The sequence below is a fragment of the Mirounga angustirostris genome, unplaced genomic scaffold, assembly GCF_029215605.1.
Source record: "Mirounga angustirostris isolate CCGP_5_RB_7025 unplaced genomic scaffold, mMirAng1.0.hap1 SCAF_4, whole genome shotgun sequence".
NCBI lineage: Eukaryota > Metazoa > Chordata > Mammalia > Carnivora > Phocidae > Mirounga > Mirounga angustirostris.
The window spans coordinates 52,067,408-52,091,298 of record NW_026991712.1 but is presented as its reverse complement, the minus strand read 5'-3'; the positions used below and the strand labels follow the sequence as shown (position 1 = coordinate 52,091,298).

At 38.3% G+C, this 23,891-nt stretch overlaps 1 protein-coding gene across 5 annotated transcripts in view; it reads right to left on the bottom strand.

Annotated features, from left to right (window-relative positions):
• The window catches only part of IMPA1 (inositol monophosphatase 1), a 71,489-nt gene that overhangs the window by 18,474 nt on the left and 29,124 nt on the right, over positions 1–23,891 (bottom strand). For 2 of the 5 annotated variants that reach the window (XM_045896316.3, XM_045896317.3), the window contains exons 8-9: positions 23,576–23,727; positions 19,693–22,691 (exon numbers count right to left, since the gene is read on the bottom strand). In XM_045896316.3, the coding sequence (XP_045752272.1) occupies positions 22,576–22,691; positions 23,576–23,727 (268 nt within the window). In that variant the 3' untranslated portion in view covers positions 19,693–22,575. Of the gene's footprint in view, positions 1–19,692; positions 22,692–23,020; positions 23,165–23,575; positions 23,728–23,891 lie in introns of those variants that run through there. The other 3 variants (XR_006794306.3, XM_054512556.2, XM_064588158.1) reach the window with 3 other exon arrangements.

Below are 23,891 nucleotides of genomic sequence, written 5' to 3'. Positions count from 1 at the left end.
AGTTAAAGGCAGGAAAGATTGGCTTCTGTCAATTAGGACCTTACTGACAACTTCAAAAAGGGTGGGACCACTGGAGTGGTATATGCAGCCAATTGCTTCACCTCCTTATTGGTTCTTGGTATCACTGAGGGTTTATTTGGTTTGTTTTTGATGTTGCTGGGTTTGTTTTGTTCTAATCATTTTTTGGTGTAATTGTAAGTGGAATTGTTTTCTTAATTTCTCTTTCTGCTGATACATTATCAGTGTATCAAAATAAAACCAATTTCTATATGTTAATTTTGTATCCCGTGAGTTGACTGAATGTATTTATCAGGTCTAATAGTTTTTCTGGTGCAGTCTTATGGGTGTTCTATGTTTAGAATCTGGGCAGCTGCACGTAGTGACAGTTTTACTTCTTCCTTACTAATTTGGATGCCTTTTATTCCTTTATCTTGTGTGATTGCTACAGCTAGGACTTCCAGTAGTATGTTGAAGAGAAGTGGCGGAAGTGGACATCCTTATCTTGTTACTGCTCTTAGAGAAAAAGCTATCAGTCAGTATTTTACCTTTCAATATAATGTTAGCTGTGGATTTTTCATATATGGTCTTTATTAAGTTGAGGTATGTTCCCTAAAAACCCACTTCACTGAGAGATTTAACGAAAATGGAAATTGAAATTTGTCATATATTTTTTCTGCATCTATTGGGATGATCATGTAATCTTTTTAAAATTTTTTATTGTTATGTTAATCACCATACATTACTTCATTAGTTTTTGATGTAGTGTTCCATGATTCATTGTTTGTGCATAATGGGCACCCAGTGCTCCATGCAGAATGTGCCCTCTTTAATACCCACCACAAGCCAACCCATCCTCCTAACCCCCTCCCCTCTAGAACCCTCAGTTTGTTTTTCAGAGTCCATAGTCTCTCATGGTTTGTCTCCCCCTCTGACTCCCCCCCTTCATTCTTCCCCTCCTGCTATCTTTTTTTTTTCTTAATATATATTGCATTATTTGTTTGAGGTACAGATCTGTGATTCAACAGTCTTGCACAATTAACAGCGCTCACCATAGCACATACCCTCTCCAATGTCTATCATCCAGCCACCCCATCCCTCCCACCCACCCCCCACTCCAGCAACCCTCAGTTTGTTTCCTGAGATTAAGAATTCCTCATATCAGTGAGGTCATATGATACATGTCTTTCTCCGATTGACCTATTTTGCTCAGCATAACACCCTCCAGTTCCATCCACGTCGTTGCAAATGGCAAGATCTCATTCCTTTTGATGGCTGCATAATATTCCATTGTATATATATACCACAGCTTCTTTATCCATTCACCGTTGATGGACATCTTGGCTCTTTCCACAGTTTGGCTATTGTGGACATTGCTGCTATAAACATCGGGGTGCATGTATGCCTTCGGATCCCTACATTTGTATCTTTGGGGTAAATACCCAGTAGTGCAATTGCTGGGTCGTAGGGTAGCTCTATTTTCAACTTTTTGAGGCACCTCCATACTGTTTTCCAGAGTGGTTGCACCAGCTTGCATTCCCACCGACAGTGTAGGAAGGTTCCCCTTTCTCCAAATCCTCACCATCTGTTGTTTCCTGATTTGTTAATTTCAGCCATTCTGACTGGTGTGAGGTGGTATTTTGTTGAGGTTTTGATTTGGATTTCCCTGATGCCGAGCAATGTCGAGCACTTTTTCATGTGTCTGTTGGCCATTTGGATGTCTTCTTTGGGAAAATGTCTCTTCATGTCTTCTGCCCATTTCTTAATTGGATTATTTGTTCTTTGGGTGTTGAGTTTGATAAGTTCTTTATAGATTTTGGATGCTAACCCTTTATCTGATATGTCATTTGCAAATATCTTCTCCCATTCTGTTGGTTGTCTTTTGGTTTTGTTGACTGTTTCTTTTGCTGTGCAAAAGCTTTTTATCTTGATGAAGTCCCAGTAGTTCATTTTTGCCCTTGCTTCCCTTGCCTTTGGCGATGTTTCTAGGAAGAAGTTGCTGCAGCTGAGGTCGAAGAGGTTACTGCCTGTGTTCTCCTTTAGGATTTTGATGGACTCCTGTCTCACATTGAGGTCTTTCAACCGTTTGGAGTCTATTTTTGTGTGTGGTGTAAGGAAATGGTCCAGTTTCATTCTTCTGCATGTGGCTGTCCAATTTTCTCAACACCATTTGTTGAAGAGACTGTCTTTTTTCCATTGGACATTCTTTCCTGCTTTGTCAAAGATGAGTTGACTGTAGAGTTGAGGGTCCATTTCTGGGCTCTCTATTCTGTTCCATTGATCTATGTGTCTGTTTTTGTGCCAGTACCATACTGTCTCGATGATGACAGCTTTATAATAGAGCTGGAAGTCCGGAATTGTGATGCCGCCAGCTTTGCCCTTCTTTTTCAACATTCCTCTGGCTATGTGGCGTCTTTTCTGGTTCCATACAAATTTTAGGATTATTTGTTCCATTTCTTTGAAAAAAGTGGATGGTATTTTGATGGGGATTGCATTGAATGTGTAGATGGCTCTAGGTAGCATTGACATCTTCACAATATTTGTTCCTCCAATCCATGAGCATGGAATGTTTTTCTATTTCTTTGTGTCTTCCTCAATTTCTTTCATGAGTATTCTGTAGTTTTCTGAGTACAGATCCTTTGCCTCTGTGGTTAGATTTATTCCTAAGTATCTTATAGTTTTGGGTGAATGGTAAATGGGATCGAATCCTTAATCTCTTTCTTCTGTCTTGTTGTTGGTGTATAGGAATGCCACTGATCTCTGTGCATTGATTTTATATCCTGCCACTTTACTGAATTCCTGTGTGAGTTCTAGCAGTTTTGGGGTGGATTCCTTTGGGTTTTCCATATAAAGTATCATATCATCTGCAGAGAGTGAGAGTTTGACTTCTTCTTTGCCGATTTGGATGCCTTTTATTTCTTTTGGTTGTCTGATTACTGTGGCGAGGACTTCTACTACTACGTTGAATAGCAGTGGTGATAGTGGACATCCCTGCCGTGTTCCTGACCTTAGGGGGAAAGCTCTCAGTTTTTCCCCATTGAGAATGATATTCACTGTAGGTTTTTCATAGATGGCTTTTATGATATTGCGTTATGTCCCCTCTATCCCTATACTCTGAAGAGTTTTGATCAAGACAGGATGCTGTACTTTGTCAAATGCTTTTTCTGCATCTATTGAGAGGATCATATGATTCTTGGTCTTTCTTTTGCTAATGTATTGTATCACGTTGATTGATTTGTGGATGTTGAACCAACCTTGCAGCGCAGGGATAAATCCCACTTGGTCATGGTGAAGAATCCTTTTAATGTACTGTTGGATCCTATTGGCTAGTATTTTGGTGAGAATTTTTGCATTCGTGTTCATCAAGGATATTGGTCTGTAATTCTCCTTTTTGATGGGTCTTTGTCTGGTTTGGGGACCAAGGTAATGGTGGCCTCATAAAACGAGTTTGGAAGTTTTCTTTCCATTTCTATTTTTTGGAACAGTTTCAGAAGAATAGGTATTAATTCTTCTTGAAATGTTTGGTAGAATTCCCCTGGGAAGCCATCTGGCCCTGGGCTTTTGTTTGTTGGGAGATTTTTGAGCACTGCTTCAATTTCCTTAGTGGTTATAGGTCTGTTCAGGTTTTCTATTTCTTCCTGGTTCAGTTTTGGTAGTTGATACATCTCTAGGAATGCATCCATTTCTTCCAGGTTATCTAATTTGCTGGCATAGAGTTGCTCATAATATGTTCTTATAATTGTTTGTATTTCTTTGGTGTTGATTGTGATCTCTCCTCTTTCATTCATGATTTTGTTGATTTGGGTCATTTCTCTTCTCTTTTTGATAAGTCTGGCCAGGGGTTTATCAATCTTGTTAATTCTTTCAAAGAACCAGCTCCTAGTTTTGTTGATCTGTTCTGCTATTCTTTTGGTTTCTATTTCATTGATTTCTGCTCTGATCTTTATTATTTCTCTTCTCCTTCTGGGTTTAGGCTTTATTTGCTGTTCTTTCTCTCTTTAGGTGTAGGGTTAGGTTGTGTATTTGAGACCTTTCTTGTTTCTTGAGAAAGGCTTGTGTTGCTTTATACTTTCCTCTTAGGACCGCCTTTGCTGCATCCCAAAGATTTTGAACAGTTGTGTTTTCATTTTCATTGGTTTCCATGAATTTTTTTAATTCTTCTTTAATTTCCTGGTTGACCCATTCATTCTTTAGTAGGATGCTCTTTAGCCTCCATGTATTTGAGTTCTTTCCGACTTTCCTCTTATGACTGAGTTCTAGTTTCAAAGCATTGTGCTCTGAATATATGCAGGGAATAATCTCAATCTTTTGGCACCAGTTGAGACCTGATTTGTGACCTAGGATGTGATCTATTCTGGAGAATGTTCCATGGGCACTAGAGAAGAATGTGTATTCCGTTGCTTTGGGGTGCAATGTTCTGAATATGTCTGTGAAGTCCATTTGGTCCAGTGTGTCATTTAAAGTCTTTATTTCCTTGTTGATCTTTTGCTTAGATGATCTGTCCATTTCAGTGAGGGGGGTGTTAAAGTCCCCCACTATTATTGTATTGTTGTCAATGTGTTTCTTTGCTTTTGTTATTAATTGCCTTATATAATTGGCTGCTCCCATGTTAGGGGCATAGATATTTACAACTGTTAGGTCTTCTTGTTGGATAGATACTTTAAGTATGATATAGTGTCCTTCCTCATCTCTTATTACAGACTTTGGTTTAAAATCTAATTTGTCTGATATAAGGATTGCCACCCCAGCTTTCTTTTGGTGTCCATTAGCATGGTAAATGGTTTTCCACCCCCTCACTTTCAATCTGGGGGTGTCTTTGGGTCTAAAATGAGTCTCTTGCAGACAGCATATCGATGGGTCTTGTTTTTTAATCCAGTCTGATAGCCTGTGTCTTTTGATTGGGGCATTTAGCCCATTTACATTCAGGGTAACTATTGAAAGATATGAATTTAGTGCCATTGTATTGCCTATAAGGTGACTGTTACTGTATATTGTCTGTGTTCCTTTCTGGTCTATGTTGCTTTTAGGGTCTCTCTTTGCTTAGAGGACCCCTTTCAATATTTCTTGTAGGGCTGGTTTTGTGTTTGCAAATTCCTTTAATTTTTGTTTGTCCTGGAAGCTTTTTATCTCTCCTTCTATTTTCAATGACAGCCTAGCTGGATATAGTATTCTTGTTTGCATATTTTTCTCATTTAGCACCCTGAATATATCATGCCAGTCCTTTCTGGCCTGCCAGGTCTCTGTGGATAGGTCTGTTGCCAGTCTAATGTTTCTGCCATTGTAGGTTACATATCTCTTCTCCCGAGCTGCTTTCAGGATTTTCTCATTGTCTCCGAGACTCATAAGTTTTACTATTGGATGTCGGGGTGTTGACCTCTTTTATTGATTTTGAGGGGGGTTCTCTGTGTCTCCTGGATTTTGATGCCTGTTTGCTTCCCCAAATTAGGGAAGTTCTCTGCTATAATTTGCTGCAGTATACCTTCTGCCCCTCTCTCTCTTTCTTCTTCTGGGATCCCAATTATTCTAATGTTGTTTCGTCTTATGGTATCGCTTATCTCTCGAATTCTGCCCTCGTGATCCAGTAGTTGTTTATCTCTCTTTTTCTCAGCTTCTTTATTTTCCATCATTTGGTCTTCTATATCACTCATTCTCTCTTCTGACTCATTTATCCTAGCAGTTAGTGCCCCATTTTTGACTGCACCTCATTAATAGCCTTTTTGATTTTGATTTGGTTAGATTTTAGTTATTTCTCCAGAAAGGGTTTCTCTAATAACTTCCATGCTTTTTTCAAGCCCAGCTAGTATCTTTAAAATCATGATTCTGAACTCTAGGTCTGACATCGTACTAATGTCCGTATTGAGTAGGTCCCTGTCAGTCGGTACTACGTCTTGTTCTTTTTTTTGAGGTGATTTTTTCCATCTTGTCATTTTGTCCAGAGGAGAATAGATGAATGAGAGAAAAAATGCTAACAGGGTAACAACGTCCCCAGACAATATACTCTAAACAAATCAGAAAAGACCTGAAACAGGGGGAAAAGAAAGGAAAAAAAAGAAAAGAAAAAGAAAGAGATTAAAAACAAACAAAAACAGAACAAAACAAAAAAACCAGAATATGATTAAATATGATCAAGCTGGTGCATAGATCAGTGCCACACACTAGATTTTGTGTGTATTTTGGTCTGTTAGAAGAAAGTGCCTCCCAAAATTTTAAAGAAAGAAAAACTTATATATGTACAAAAATAAGGGTTGAAACGATGAAGGGATGGAATATGACTGTAAAGATGAAAAGTATAAAAAAAATTTTTAAAAGGAATTGATAAGAAGTTTGAAAAAAGAAAGAAGAGGATTTTTAAAAAATGAAAAAAAAAAAGGGAGAGAATGTGATCAGGCAGTAGACTAGAACAAAGCCATACACTAGAGATTTAGGGTATATTTTGATCTGTTAGAAGAAACTGTATCTCAAAATTATAAGAGAGAACAACTTATATATATATATGCCAAAAATAAGGGTAACTACTATGAAGGGATAGAATATGACTCTAAAAATGAAAAATAAAAATGTTTTTTAAAAAAGGGATTGATAAGATGTTGGTTGAAAAAGGGGAAAAGGAAAAATTTAAAAAAAAAAAAGGACAGTTAAAAAAATTAACTTTGAAAGACTAAAGAATCATGGTAAAAAAGCCATGGATTCGGGGCACCTGGGTGGCTCAGTCGTTAAGCATCTGCCTTTGGCTCAGGTCATGATCCCAGGGTCCTGGGATCAAGCCCCGCATCGGGCTCCCTGCTCGGCGGGAAGCCTACTTCTCCCTCTCCCACTCCCCCTGCTTGTGTTCCCTCTCTCTCGCTGTGTCTCTCTCTGTCAAATAAATAAATAAAATCCTTAAAAAAAAAAAATAAAGCCATGGATTCTATGCTGTATTCCCCTAGCTCTGGAGTTCTGCCATTCTCATTGATTGGTAAACTTGGTCTTGGCTGGCTGTTCTTGCTGATCTTCTGGGGGAGGGGCCTGTTGCCATGGTTCACAAATGTCTTTGCCAGAGGCGGAACTGCCCCACCCTTGCCGGTGCCGGGCTAAGTAATCTGCTCAGGTTTGCTTCTGGGAGCTTTTGTTCCCTGCAAGCTTTCAGTACAGCTTTGGAGGACGAGAGTGAAAATGGCGGCCTCCCAATCTCCACCCCAGAGGAGCCGAGAACTCAGGGCCCCACGCCTCAGTGCGCCCCCAGAGAAAAGCAGTCAATCACTCCCGTCTCCCTGGTCTCCAGCAGCACTCCGTGCTCACCCGGCCTGTGACCGAGCATTTCTATCTCTGGCATCCGACCCCATGTGGAGTCTCCAAACCCAGCAGATCCCTGTGGTGTGCTCCCGTGCCGCTCCTCCCAGGGGAGGAAGGGGAGTCTCCCTGGATCTGCCGCTTGTTGGGTCCCTGCTGGAGGAGCAGTGGCCCGACTGTGCCGCGGATCACAGTTTATGGCAACCCCAAGCTGAGAGCCCGGGCCTCGGCTCCCTCTCTGCAGCCGGCTTCCCCACTCCCATACCTGGGAACTCTGCCATACTCAGGAACCCCCGGTCTTTCTGTGGCCCCGAGGGTCCTGAGACCACACTGTCCCAGCGAGGGTTCCACCTCCCCACTTAGCCACTGGAGTGCCATCCCTCAGCGGAGCCGACTTCTAAAAGTTCTGATTTTGTGCTCCGCTGCTCTATCACTTGGCAGATGCGGCGGATGGAGGCCCCCTCCCCCGCCGTCTATCCTCCTGAATATCACCTTGGATTCACTTCTCCGCACGTCCTACCTTCCAGAAAGTGGTCGCTTTCCTGTTCAGAGAGTTGTTGCTATTCTTTTCTTCGATCTCCTGTTGAGTCATAGGTGTTCAGAATGGTTTGATCCCTATCCAGCTGAATTCCTGGGACCAGATGAAATCCAGGTCTCCTTCTCTTCTGCCATCTTGCTCCATCCCGATCATGTAATTTTTATCCTTCATTTTGTTGATGTGGTATGTCATGGTGATTGATTTGCAAATATTAAACCATCCTTGCAACCTAAGAATAAATCCCACTTGATCATCGTGAATGATTGTTTCAATGTACTGTTGAATGCAGTTTTCTAATATTTGTTGAGGATTTTTGCATCTATGTTCATCAGACATATTGGCCTATAGTTTTCTTTTTTTGTAGTCTTTGTCTGATTCTGGTATCAGGGTAATGCTGGCTTCATAAAATGAATTTGGAAGCTCTCCTTCCTCTTCTATTTTTTTTGGACTAGATTGAGAATAGGTATTAACTGGTATTAACTCTTCTTTAAATGTTGGTACACTTCACCTGTGAATCCATCTGGTCCTGTACTTTTTTTATTGTAATTCTTTTGGTGGTTGTTTTTAATTCCAGTATAGGTAACATACAGGGTTATATTAGTTTCAGGTGTACAATATAGTGATTCAACAATTGCACACAACACCCAGTGCTCATCACAAGTGCCCTCCTTAATCTCCATCACCTATTTCACCCATCTCCCCACCTAACTCCCCTCTGGTAACCATCAGTATGTTCTCTATAGTTAAGAGTCCGTTTCTTCATTTCTCTCTCCACCCTGCCCCCTTTGTTCCCTTTATTTGTTTTGTTTCTTAAATTCTACATTTGAGTGAAATCATATATGTCTTTCTGACTGACCTATTTCACTAGGCATTATACTCTCTAGCTCCATCCATGCTGTTGCAAATGGCAACATTTCATTTTTTAATGGCTGAATAATATTCCATTGTATATATATACTACATCTTCTTTATCCATTTATCTATCAGTGAACATTTGGGCTGTTTCTGTAACTTGGCTATTGTAAATAATTCTGCTATAAACATCAGGGTGTGTGTATCCCTTTGAATTAGTGTTTTTGTGTATTTCAGGTAGATATCAAGAGGTGTGATTACTGGATCATATGGTAATCACTATTTTTATCTATTTTCTCTATTTAATCTATTTTTAACTTTTTGAGAAATGCCCCCCCATACTGTTTTCCACAGTGGCTGCACCACTTTGCATTCTCACCAACAGTGTCCAAGGGTTCCTTTTTCTCCACATCCTTGCCAACACTTGTTTCTTGTGTTTTTTTATTTTAGCCATTCTGACAGGTGTGAGGTGATGTCTCATTATAGTTTTGATTTGCATTTCCCTGATGATGAGTGATGTTGAGCATCTTTTCATGTGTCTGTTGGCCATCTGGATGTCTTCTTTGGAAAAATGTCTGTTCATGTCTTCTACCCATTTTTTAATTGGCTTGTTTTTTGGGTGTGGAGCTGTATTAGTTCTTTATATATTTTGGATACTAACCCTTTATTGGATATGTCATTTGCAAATATCTTCTCCCATTCAGGAGGTTGTCTTTTATTTTTGTTGATTGCTCCCATTGCTGTGCAGAAAGAAGCTTTTTATTTTGATGTAGTCCCAATAGTTCATTTTTGCTTTTATGTCCCTTGCTTTAGGAGACCTACCTAGAAAAATGTTGCTACTATCAGTGTCAGAGACATTGCTGCCTGTGTTCTTTTCCAGGATTTTTATGGTTTCAGGTCTCCCATTTAGGTCTTTAATCCATTTTGAGTTTGTTTTTGTGTATGGTTTAAGAAAGTGGTCCAGTTTCATTCTTTTTGCATGTAGTTGACCAGTTTTGCCAGCACCATTTGTCTTTTTCCCATTGGATATTCTTTCCTGCTTCATCAAAGAGTAATTGACCATATAATTGTGGGTTTATTTCTGGGTTTTCTATTCTGTTCCATTGATCTATGTGTCTATTTTTTGCCAGTACCACACTGTTTTGATTACTACAGCTTTGTAATATAACTTGAAGTTTGGAATTGTGATACCTCCAGCTTTGCTTTTCTTCTTCAAAATTATTTTGGCTTATCCAGGTATTTTATGATTCCATAAAAATTTTAGGCTTGTTTGTTCTAGTCTGTGAAAAATGATGTTGGTGTTTTGATAGGGATTGTATTAAATCTATAGATTGCTTTAGGTAGTATAGACATTTTAACAATATGCTTCCAATCCATAAGAATGGAATGTCTTTCCATTTGTTTTGTGTCATCTTCAATTTCTTTCATCAATGTTTTATAGTTTTCAGAGTACAGGTCTTTTACCTCTTTGGTTAAGTTTATTCCTAGGTATCTTATTATTTTTGGTGTAATTATAAAGGTATTGTTTTCTTAATTTCTCTTTCTGCTGCTTCATTATTAGTGTACAGAAATGCAACAGATTTCTGCACATTGATTGTATCCTGTGACTTTACTGAATTCATTTATCAGTTCTAGTATTTTATTTTTAGTGGCGTATTTAGGGTTTTCTATATATAGTATCATGTCATCTGCAAATTGTGAAAGCCTTACTGCTTCCTTAGCAATTTGGATCACTTTTATTTCTTTTGTTGTCTGACTGCTGTGGCTAGGAATTCTAGTACTATGTTGAATAAAAGTGGTGAGTGGGGTGCCTGGGTGGTTCAGTTGGTTGAGCATCTGACTCTTGGTTCCAGGTCAGGTCATGATCTCAGGGTCGAGAGATCAAGCCCTGCATCTTGCTCTGCAGGGAGTCTGCTCGAGATTCTCTCCCTCTCCTTCCACCCCCCCCCCCGCAATTGTGTGTGCTCTCTCCCTCTAAAATAAGTAAATCTTAAAAAAAAAAAAAAAAAAAAAAAAAAAAAAAAGGTGGTGAGAGTAGACCTCTTTGTCTTGTTCCTGATCCTAAGGGAAAATCTCTCAGCTTTTCCCCATTGAGTATTATGTTCACTGTAGGTTTTTCATATATGGTCTTATTATGTTGAGCTATGTTCCCCCTAAACCTACTTTGTTGGGGGCTTTTATTTTGATATTGTGCTCTGACAGTGCATTTTCTGCATCTATTGAAATGATCATATGGTTTTCATCCTTTCTCTTATTAATGTTATGTAATACATTGATTTGTGAATATTGACCATCTTTGCATCCTGGGAATAAATCCCACTTGATTGTGGTGAATGATTTTTTTAATGTATTGTTGGATTTAGTTTGCTAGTAGGTTGTTAAGGATTTTTGCATCTATGTTCATCAGAGATATTGGCCTGTAGTTCTCTTTTTTTTGTGGAGTCTGTATCTGGTTTTGGTATCAGGCTGATACTGGCCTCAAGAATGAATTCAGAAGTTTTTGTTCCTTTTTTTTTTTTTTTTTTTTTAATATTTTGAGAAGAATAGGTATTAACTCTTCTTTAAATGTTTGGTAGTATTTGCTTGTGAGGATGTTTGGTCCTGGACTTTTTTTTTTTTTATTACTGATTCAGTCTCCTTGCTGGTAATCAGTCTGCTCAAATTTTCTATTTCTTCCTGCTTCAGTTTTGGTAGGTTATATGTTTCTAGGAACTTATCCATTTCTTCTAGGTTGTCCAATTTGTTGGCATATAGTTTTTCATAATATTCTCTTACAATTGTTTATATTTCTGTGGTGTTGGTTGTTATTTCTCCTCTTTCAATTATGATTTTATTTGAGTGCTTTCTCTGTCTCTATTTTTCTTTTTCCCTGATGAGTCTGGCTAAAGGTTTATCAGTTTTGTTGGTTTTTCAAAGAACCAGCTCCTGGTTTCATTTATCTACTCGCTTGGTTTTTTTTTTTTTTTTTTTTTTTAAGTTTCTGTATCATTTATTTCTGTTCTAATCTTTATTATTTCATTCCTTCTGTTGGTTTTGGGTTCTGCTTGTTTTTCTTTTCCCGGCTCCTTTACGTGTAAGCTTAGGTTGTTTGAGATTTTTCTTGCTTCTTGAGGTAGGCCTGTATTACTATAAAATTCCCTCTTAGAACAGCTTTTGCTGCATCCCATTGTGTTTTCATTTTCATTTGTTTCCATGTACTTTTTGATTTCTTCTGTGATTTCTTGGTTGATCCACTCATTGTTTGGTAGCATGTTATTTAACCTCCATATATTTGTGCTCTTTCCAGATTTTTTTCTTGTGATTGGTTCCTAGTTTCATAGCATTGTGGTTGGAAAAGATGCATGGTATGGCTTCAGTCTTCTTGAATTTGTTGAAGCTTGTTTTGTGGCCTAATATGTGATATATTCTGGAGAATGTTCTGTGTACACTTGAAAAGAATGTGTATTCTGCTGTTTTAGGATGGAATGTTCTGAATGTATCTGTTAAAGCCATCTGATCCAGTGTGTCATTCAAAGCCACTGTTTCCTTGTTGATTTTCTGTTTGGATGATCTGTCCATCGATGTAAGTGGGGGGTTAAAATCCCCTACTATTATTGTATTACTATTGATTAGTTCCTTTATGTTTGTTACTGTTTTATGTATTTGGGCCCCTATTTTGGGTTCATAAATATTTACAGTTGTTATATCTTCTTGTTAGACTGTCCCCTTTATTATTTTATAATGTCCTTCTTTGTCTCTTTTTACAGACTTTGTTTTAAAGTCTATCTTGTCCAATATGAGTATTTCTACTCCTGTTCTCTTTTGACATTCATTTGTATGATAAATGTTTGTCCATCCCCTCACTTTCAATCTGCAGGTATCTTTAGGTCTGAAGTTAGTCTCTTGTAGACAGCATATGGATGGCTCTTGTTTTTTGTTTTTGTTTTTGTTTTTTTTATCCACTCTGTCATACTGTCTTTTGATTGGAGAATTTAGTCCACTGACATTCAAAGTAATTATTGGTATATATGTATTTGCCATTTTTTTTTTTACTTGTTTTGTGGTGGTTTTGTAGTTTTTACTTTTTTTTTTTTTTAAAGTAGGCTCTATGCCCAGTATGGGGCTTGAACTCAAGAACCTGAGATCAAGACCTGGGTTGAGATCAAGAGTTGGATGCTTAACTGACTGAGCCACCCAGGCGCTCCATTTGTATTTTTCTGATCCTTTCTTCTCTTTCTCTCTTTTGTAGTTTGTTGATTTTCTCTAGTCATGTACTTGGATTCCTTACTCTTTATTTTTTGTGTATCTATTATTCTTTCCGGATTTGTAGTCACCAATGGGTTTATATATAACATCATCTGTGTATAGCAGTTTATATTAAGCTGATGGTCATTTAATTTTGAACTCATTCTTTATTCCTCTCCTCCACATTTCAGATATTTGGTATCCTTTTTACATCATTTTATTTTTATGAATCCCTTGACTTATTTTTACAGTAATACTTATTTTTACTGTTTTGTGTTTATTTTTTATACTCTCTCCTAATGTCTTTCCACTCAAAGAGCCCCCTTTAATATTTATTATAGGACTTGTTTAGTGGTCATAAATTCCTTTAGTTTTTGTTTTTTTGAGAAACTCTTTAACTCTCCTATTCTGAGTGATAGCTTCCTGAATAGAGTATCCTTGGCTGCAGATTTTTTCCGTTTCAGCTCTTTAAATATATTGTGCCACTTTCTTCTGACATGCACTTTCTGCTGAAAAATCAGCTGATAACCTTTGGGGTTTCCTTTGCATGTAACTGTCTTCTCTTGCAATCTTTAAAATTCACTATTTTTTGCCATTTTAAAGATTTTTTTTTTTTTTGTCAGAGAGAGAGACAGAACACAAGAAGGGGAAGAGGCAGGCAGAGGGAGAAGCTCCTTGCCAAGCAAGGAGCCCGATGTGGGACTCGATCCCAGGACCCTGGGATCATGACCTGAGCCGAAGGCAGCCGCTTAACCGACTGAGCCACCCAGGCGTCCCTTTTTTGCCATTTTAGTTACTATGTGTCTTGGTGAGGACCTCTGTAGGTTTAATTTGTTGGGAAATCTCTTTGTCTTCTGAATCTGGATCTCTGTTTCCCTCCCCAGATTTGGGAAGTTTTCAGCTATTATTTCTTCAAATACATTTTCTGCCCCCCTTTCTCTCTCTTTGGGGATCCCTATAATGTGAATGTTATTACACTTAATAGAGTCACTGGGTTCTCTATTCTCATTATGCAGTATTTGTTTGTCTCTCATCTGTTCAGCTTGTTTTCCATTACTCTATCCTCCAGGTTGCTCTGCCTCTGTAGCCTACTGTTTAGTGCATCTATTGTATTTTTAGTTTCATTTATTGAGTTCTTCATCTCTCATTTTTCTTAAAGATTTTATTTATTTATTTGACAGAGAGAGACACAGCGAGAGAGGGAACACAAGCAGGGGGAGTGGGAGAAGGAGAAGCAGGCTCCCCGCTGAGCAGGGAGCCTGATGCAGGGCTCAATCCCAGGACCCTGGGATCATGACCCAAGTCAAAGGCAGATGCTCAATGACTGAGCCACCCAGGCGCCCCCATCTCTCATATCTTTTTAATCCCTTTGTCAAGGGTCTCACTGATGTCCTCCACCCTTTTCTGAGGTCCAGTGAATATCTTTATGATCATCACTTTAAATTCTGTATCAGGCATACTACTTATTTCTGTTTTGCTCAGATCTCCTGCTGTAATTTTGTCATGTTCTTTCATTTGGGACATATTTCTCTGTCTCATTTTGTATCCCCCTCTGTGTCTGTTCCTTTGTGTTAGGAAAGTTAGCTATGTCTTCTGCTCTTAAGAGTAGTGGCTTTGGGGCGCCTGGGTGGCTCAGTCAGTTAAGTGGCTGCCTTCGGCTCAGGTCATGATCCCAGGGTCCTGGGATCGAGCCCCGCCTCAGGCTCCCTGCTCAGTGGAGAGTCTGCTTCTCCTTCTCTCTCTGCCTACTTGTGCTCTCTATCTCTCTGTCAAATAAATAAATAAAATCTTAAAAAAAAAAAAAAAGAGTAGTGGCTTTATGAAGAAGAGGTTCTGTAGGGCCCTTCAGTGCAGTGTCCCCTGTTCACCAGAACCTGGTGCTTTAAGGGAGTCTCCTATGTGTATTGCCTGCATTTTACTATTGCGTCTGAGTCCCTTCCATTCAGTCCAGACCTCTGCACTAACTCTCTGCCTATTGTGGGCTGTGCTTATACTCTGTGATGTTAATGAGACCTTAGCAGGCTGGTGGAGTGAACCACAGAAGGGCTCAGGGATGGGCTGGCTGTGTTAGCAAAATTTGTGCTGAGCCACTAGTCCTAGGCCAGATGCCCCAGATTTCAGTGGCCTCCAGGGGTGTGGAGCATGAAGGGAGTGACTGGGTGGGGTGCACTTGGTGTTAAAAAACTTTGCACTGAGCCCAAGGCCGAGGCCAGCAGGCTTGAAGTGGAGGAGTCCTCAAGAGAACTCATGGGTGGGGTGCACTATCAGCAGGTTAGGTAGAAAGTATTTGTGCATTGTCACCTCTCACAGTTGGCTCTGTGTTTATGTGGGGGGAGGGGGAAGGAAAATGGCACCTGCCAGCTCCTTTGTTCTACAGAAGTCCCCCAACGTGCTCTGAAATCCTTATAAACAGGTCTTCCTCCCATTTGTCCCAAAATGTTGATTCTATGTTGCCTCTCTGTGGGCTGTTGTCTCTTTAAGAGCAGTAACCCAGCTATCACTTGCCCTCCTAGCTCTCCCAGTGCTGAGTCAGTTGACTTTTAAAGTTCCAGGCTCTATGTCCTGCTGGTTATACAGACTCACAGAATTCAGCTTCTCTGGTTTTCAAGGCCAGATGTCATGGGGATTGATTTTCCCTACATGGGCTCCCTGGTGCTTTCCACTCTCCATGCCCACAGCTTCTTCCCTCTTGCAGGCAGCTCCCAACTACCATTTCTTCCCTTCCTAAACTTTCTAGTGTGGCCTCTTCTCTACATTTAGTTGTGGAGTTTGTTCTTCCAGGCTTCAGATTACTTTCTAGTTTATTGACTCAGATGTCAGCGATATCTAGTTGTAAATGTGGGACTGGGTGAGCTTAGGGTCCTCCTACTCTGCGATCTTCCCTCCATTCTGGTCCTGGACTTTTGTTTGTTGGGAGTTTTTTGATTACTGGTTCAATTTCATTACTAGTAATTGGCCTGTTCAGATTTTCTGTTTCTTCCCTGTTTTGGAAGATTGCATATTTCTAGGAATTTGTCCATTTCTTCTGGGTTGTCCAACTTGTTGGCACATAATTATATATCAGTTTCATAATCCTTTGTATTTCTGTGATGTTGGTTGTTACTTCTCTTTCATTTCTGATTTTACTTGTCCTATCCCTTTATTTCTTAACGAGTCTGGCCAAAGGTTTATCAGTTTTGTTTATCTTTTCAAAGAACCAGCTCTTGGTTTTATTGATCTCTGCTGTTGTTTTGGATTTTTTTTTTTTTTTAAGTCTCTATTTCATTTATTTCTGCTCTGATACTTATTTCCTTTCTTCTGTTAACCTTGGGTTTTCTTTGTTCTTTTTCTAGTTCCTTTAGGTGTAAGATTAGATTGAGATTTTTGTTTCTGAGGTAGGCCTTACCTCAGAAGGGGTTGTGGGAAACTCACAATAAGTTTCTCTGCATCCCAAAGATTTTGGACTGTTTTTATTTTCATTTGTCTCCATGTATTTTATTTCCTATAAGATTTCTTTGACCCATTTCCTGTTTGGTAGTATGTTGTTTAGCCTCCATCTGTGTGTGTTTTCTAGTTTTTTTTTCTTGATTTCTAGTTGCATATCATTGTGGTCAGAAAAGATGCATAATATGATTTCATAATATGATTTCTATATTCTTGAATTTATTGAGATTTGTTTTGTGGCCCAACGTGATCTATTCTGGGGAATGTTCTATATGCACTTGAGAAGAACTTGTTTTTGATAGAACGTTCTGTATGTGTTAATTCCATCAGTGTCATTCAGACACTGTTTCCTTTGATTTTCTGCCTGTTTTATGTATCCACTGATGTAAGTGGGGTGTTAGAGTCCCATACTATTATTAATGTCTAATTCTCCCTTTGTTAATAACTACTTTGTGTATTTAGGTGCTCCAATATTGAGTGGATACTTAAAACTGTTATATTCTCTTGTAGGATTGACTGCTTTATCATTATGTAATGCCCTTCCTTTGTCTCTTTCTTTCAAATAAGTTTTCTGCGCCTTTCTCTCTCTGTCTCTCCTCCTTCTGGGACGCCCATAATGTAAATGTTTGTTCACTTGATGTTGTCCAAAACCTCCCCTATCATTTTTAAAAATTCTTTTTTTGCTCTTCAGCTTGGGTGCTTTCCATTACTCTTTCTTCCAAATGGCTGATCCATTCTTCTGCATCCACTAATACTGTTGATTCCCTCTAGTGTATTTTTCATTTCAGTTATTGTACTCTTCAACCCTGGTTCTTTATATTTTTTATCTCCTTGTCAGAGCTCTCATTTTATTCTTACACTCTTCTCCAGTCTGATGAGCATCTTTACAATCATTATTTTAAACTCTTTAGCAGGCATATTGATTATTCCTGTTTCATTTAATTTTCTGGGTTTTATCTTGTTCTTTCATTTGGAACATATTCTTCTGTCTCCACATTTTGCTTGACTTTGTTTCTATGAATTAGGTAGAACAGCTGCTTCTCCTAATCTTGAAGGAATGGTCTTGTGTATGGTCATCCCCTGTGCAGACTGTGTGCCTGGTAACTTTGGCTGGCTGCCTGGAGCTGTGACTGGCTTGGGGGTCCCTGGACACTCTGCTGGGGCTGCCCTGGTGGGATGGCCAGAGCTGAAGTGGGCATGGGCTGGGGTGATCCTGGGGCTCTCTGCACAGAGAGTGCCCTGGTCAGCTGAAGCTGAAGTGGGCATGGGCTGGGGCAGTCTCTGGGTTCTCTGTGTAGAAGGCGTCTTAACAAGATAGCTGAAGCTGAAATGGGTGCAACCCAGGTTGTCACAGGGTTTTCCACACACCTGGCACCCTGGCAGGTGTGTTCTTCCTTCTACAAGGAAGAACCCTGGGAGTACAGCTGAAGCTGAAGTGGGTATAAGCCAGAGTGTGCTCAGCACAGGGGGTGCCCTAGTAGAGTGACTGGAGCCAAGGCCGGTGTCAAGCAGGGTGTCCCAAGACAAGGTGCATAGGAGGCACCTTAGTGGGGTAGCTGAAGCAGGTGTGAGCCAGGAGGCCACCTGGAGCCAAAGTGGTATGGGCCTGTGAAGTTCTGGGGTGGCTTATACCTGTTGCACCTTGGTGCAACCACGGGAGATATACATAGTGAGCACTTACTAGGAGTGTCCCAGTGTTTGTCAAGCTGGGGCTACCTTGGTGAGACAGCTAGGGCTGGTATGGACTAGGGACTGGGGGCTCACTGAGGGGGTTAAGGCCAGCTATGGCACCTGAACATTGCTCCCATCCACACTATCAAGGTGGAATGGGAATGTAAACCGTGGTGCTCACCAGCCCCTCTGACCTGGAGAGTTCCAGCAGCTCCCTTGCCGTATGATAGGATTCTAGGTCTAGTTCCTTTATATCTATTTGCTCTTTTAAACCGTTGCTTTTTTTCTGTGCCCCAGAGCTCACAAATCTGCTCATAGTCCTTCAGTACTACCCCTCCCCACTCCAGTGTGTGTCCTGGGTGGGGGTTTCCCTTCATTACTGTCTCTATCCTTCTTGCCATTCTTTATGTGGTCTTTTGTGCAGAAGCTGTTAAGTCCTTAGTTTTTCAGGAGGAATTATTTTACATATTAGTGTAGACTTAGTGTGTGAAGGGGAGTTCAGGATCTTTCTACATAGCCATCTTGGACCAGAGTCCCAATTATCTTTTTCATCGATAAGGAGTTATTTAAATAATCTGGATAGAATTTGTCAGAGTATTGCAAACTCTGGGGGTTGCCTTCTGACTCTCCTATTTATATATTTAGATGATAAAAGTAGCCTGATCAACCAGTCTTCCTTTATGATTAGTGGGTTTTGTTTTCGTTTTTTTGGTCCTATTTACCAAATCGTTGTTTACCACAAAAACGGGAAGCTATTTTCCTATGCTATCTTCTGGAAGCTTTAGCTTCCATATTTAAGTTTATGATCCATCTGGAATTGATTTTTGTGCATGTGGATCAAGATTTTTCCCCTTTGGATGTTCATATTAATTAATTCCACACATTTACTAAAAATCATTTTTCCTTATTGCATTAATTATCATAAACTAGAGAGCTTTATGTTGGTCTATTTCTGAACACTATTCCATTGGTCTATTTGAATATCCTTGTGCTAGTAGTATCACTGTTTTAATTATGGTACCTCTATAACGAGTCTTGATAACTAGTGGTGTCATCTTCTAACTTCACTATTTTTTTTTAAAGATTTTATTTATTTATTTGTGAGAGAGAGAATGAGAGACAGAGAGCATGAGAGGGAGGAGGGTCAGAGGGAGAAGCAGACTCCCTGCCGAGCAGGGAGCCCGATGCGGGACTCGATCCCGGGACTCCAGGATCATGACCTGAGCTGAAGGCAGTCGCTTAACCGACTGAGCCACCCAGGCGCCCCTCTAACTTCACTATTATGCTTTAAGATGGTCTTTGCTATTTTTGGCTCTCTATATTTCCACGTAAGTTGTTAGCCCTCCCACCTTATGCCCTCACCCAAACCATTAGGATTTTGATGGATTGCATTCAATCTACATCAATTTGACAGGAATTAACATCTGAAAAATAGTTCTAAACAATAAACATGTATATTACTATTCAGATCTTTTAAAAATTTCTCAGTAATGTTTTATGCTTTTTCTGTATAGAGCTCTTGTACATCTTTCATTAGACAAATTCATTCCTAGTTATCTGATAGCTTTTTAAATACTATATATATATATCTTCATTAAATGCTAACTTATGTGTTGGTAGCTTATACAAATGATTTTGTACATTGACCTTACCTCTAGTACCACCACTAAAGACACTAATTAGAAAGAAAAGCCAAAAGGATCTGTAAAAAACCCAAGTGGGGAATCAGTGAATTAGTTTTATTTCTCCAATCAATCCTTGTACTGTTTGTTTGGGTTTTTTTGTTGTTTTATTTTGTACCTTGCGTTTAAGGCTATAGATTTCCCTGTAGGCAGTGCTTGACCTGTACCCACAAATTTTAATATTATTTTCATAACAAAAAACCTTGGAAAGTGAAGAACCTTCAAGGAATAATGCCAGGGATAGAATCAAGGGATAGCATAACATTAAAAAAGTGAATAAAAGGGTTGGAAGATAAAGTTAAGGAAGTCCCTTATAAACAAATGGAAAGAGATGTTAAACAGAAGAAATAAGAGGATAAATCTAGGAGGTCCAACACCTGAATAAGAAAAATTCCAGGAAGAGAGGACAGAGAATGAGGAAGGGAGGAAACTATAAAAGAAAACACTAAAGGACTTGAACTTTCCAGAATGAAAGGATGAGAATTAGCACAATGGATTGGGGGGAAAAAAAAAGACATCTTATCACCAGGAAATTTAGGATTTTCTTTTGATTTCTGGAGTTTTCTAAAATCTTCAATAAAAGACTTAATGGATTGAAAATTAAAAGACTTCTCATCCTAAATTCTGAGGGAAAACTGTTTTCAAGCTAGCATTCTAGAACTAGCCAAACTATTAATGAAGGAATAGACATTTTCTTGTGAGATTTCAAAATTTTACCTCTAAGTACCTGGAAGAGGGGCTCACCAAAATGAGGGAATGAGCAGGAAGATCAAGGACACAGATGACTGAATGTAAGAGAAGCTCCAGGAGGACTGCTACGCAGCACACTTAGCCAGTAACCAATTCACACTGGAAGAAAAGGAAAAGGGCACCAAAAAGTCTACCTATAGGAGGAAAAGAAAACAGTGCTAATAGAACAGAATACCTGATTAGGGTTAGACAAGTAGAAAATAAAGAGGTTTTACAATCCTGGGGAAAATGTGTTAATTTCAAGAAGAACAAAAGTTGCACAGGAAAGAAAATATAATCATAACATACTAGTTAACCAGTGAATAAAAGTCCTAAGTTAAACACTGAATATAAATTTAACAAGAAAGATATTACTATACTAGGAGGATGAAAAGGAAGAGGTAAAGGTAACTCATGGGTGAGTTAAAAGTACAAAATCCTCATCTTCTATAACAGCAAGTTAACAGATAATGAATAAAGCCAATAAATATGTAACAGAATATATCCATCTTTAAAAAGATGGATGTAAAGACTAGAAGAAACTGCTAAGAGTTGGAGAGATGGACTTCTGTTACTCAAATTTTCAAACTATTATTGGATAACTCACTTGTCAATCCTTTTTCAATGTCCAAAGAAATTTCAGCCACAAATTACCTAGTTGCATTTAGAATAAAAAAATCAAGTCTTTCAGAAAAGCTGGGAAAACTGGCAAAAAACCCCCCCAAGAACATATATTCAATCACAACCGCAGATGTCAAATATATACAACTCAACACAAAACCCCTAGAAGTACTTTAAATTATAAACTTTAACAATGTTCAATCATACTTATTTAAAATTTTATTCATTAGTCTTAATTAAAATAAATTTTAATTGAAAAATTAACCATAGAGGAATATAGTACAAGTTATTTTTACTGCACATGACCAACAGTACAAATACAATACTCAAATCTTAGTATATTTTTAAATATATTAGATGTGCACAATAAAATAACCTCCTACTTTATAGATGCACTTTTCATTCTATCAAATATAAGGCTCACATGAGACCATAACAAAACTTAATACTCTGTTCAAGTGCCCAGGGACAAGGCGAAGCAGTCAATTAACCTTTTAAAATATCTATGAACTAGAACAGTTTTCTTTGAGTTTCATAAGCCAAAGACTATTAAGGAATATTTTAAGACTGAGTACTGGTGGCAAAGAAATTAAGGAGTTTGGGGGAAAAAACAAAGTTTAGTATTAATAGTACAGTATATCTGCCAGGTTCTAGGTTTCCTGTGCACAACCAGGTTAATATGAAGATCTTTAAAACATGAATATTGAATTTAGTACAATTTTATTGTACTATAGTAGAAAAGTAGATACCTGATGAGAATGCTTTTTTGAAACCCCTTTTTTACATAGGGTCTTTAAGAGAATCCAAACAAATACTGTAATGCAGGGTCTTGGAAAATATATTAACTGCAGAAATGCCCACAATTAGAAATGGTATCTGGCAATACGGTAATTGAAATGGTGTGGCAATGTGAAATGTTAAAAGGAATGATAATGTAAAATATGAAAACGATGATGAGATCATTTTTACTTCAAAACCTAAAGTAAAAATAAAGGGTGGTGAGCTCATTACTTTATATATGTTATAACTAGGAATTGCTACCTCCAAAATATTTATTCTCTCAATGCTTGTTTTTGAATTGCCCATATTTGACAGATGCTGTGTGTAGAATAAAACTAGGTTCTCTGAAAAGAAAAAAACCTTGGTCTAGGAAGTACCCATTATATACTTACAAATTTAATTAAATATGGCTTTGGGAACTAAAGAAAATTTTTTCCAAAAAGTTACCTAATTAAGAATGCTTAATGTACAGTCAAAATTTCAGAGGCTCATATACACTTAGAAACTATTTCAGTTGATGTGATTGATACCTTGTCTCAACTACCTGTTTTTCCCCAAAGTATACTCTTACACGCAGAATTTTTAAAACAATGAAATATTTCAGCTCTTCTTTCATACCCTATCTTAGTAAAATATACAACACTGTAATTTTTTAATCTGGATATCAAAGACAATTTAAACCAACCATATTATACATCTGAAATAAATGTCCTAAATTTTATAACACCATCAGTGTGTCAGCAAATATGGGGAAATGCAGCTGTGATTGAATATGTGGGGCTGTTGCAATTACTCTTCATCGTCTCTTTGAAGTGGTATCACCTGAATTTCTTTGGCTATCCTTTCTGCTAATGTTTTACTATTTGCAGCAATTATTCTTCGTGACATCAAGTCAAATGGCCCACCTAAAATCAAACCAAACATAATTCCTGTAAAACTAGTATAGCAATATGTACTATGGTCAATCATAACATTTTAATACTTTCAGTTTTCTTTAAAAAAAACTGTCATAACCATAATGCTTAAGCTTTGGCAATACAAGAATGAGTTTTAAGAATCTTTTAGTAAATACCAGGGTTTTTTTGGGGGTGGGGAGCATTTCAATCATACCGGTCTGAAAAATGCCATTTTTAAAAAAATTTTTATTTATATGTTAGTTAACATGCAGTGTAATATTAGCTTCATCTACTTCTTTCCTGTGTTCTTTTTCTAATCTTTTTGTTACTTTTATTACCTCTTTCATGCTTGGGAATCTATGGACAGGAAATTTGACTCCACAGCACAGCATTTTCGTATCTCTCCTTCCCATTTCCTTATTTCTTCATTGCCTTTCTCCCAGATCACAAGTGAATATCTTTCGGCCCAGGTTCACTCTTCACTTTAAAAAATTTCACCATCAGTTCAAAGCAAGAAGTTAACCTCTCTAGGCCCAAGGCAGAAAGTGATGGTGGGGAAAGTTCATTGTCAACCACCCCAGTCACCAAAAAGCTCTTGGTACAAACCTCAGATTCAGTGACCTTCTATAATTTTCCAAAAGCGTCTCAAGAGTTCCTGATACTCACAGGTTTGAAGAGGCTTAGTCATTTATCATTATTATTCCCACATTACAATTAGCTTCTTATCCTTGCCTCTCTCAATTTGTTATTCTGATTTTGCAGAAAATTACATGGCTTGTTTTTGTTTGGCCTTTAAGAGTTTAAGTGTAACATATATTAAACATTAAAAGAAAAAAGCCACATATAAAGGAAAGTACCAGAGAGAAAAATGCTTTACTGTCCCATAATTTTACCTGTCACATCCATTAGTACTCCACCAGCTTCAGTAACAATAATGCCAGCTCCTGCCATATCCCAGCAGTGAATTCCCATTTCATAATATGCATCTGCAACTCCAGTTGCCACAAGGCACATATTAACAGCTGCTGTCCCAACACCTCGGATCCTAACAAGTAACATTTAAAAATAAGATTAAAAAAAATCCTTCAAAAAGTCTCCTCCTTTAGTTTAAGTGTTGAGAATTTACAAGTAAAAAAACAAAAAACAAAAAATAAAACTTATCTAATTTTAAAATAAAAATACATAAAATCTAATTATCATGATACACTA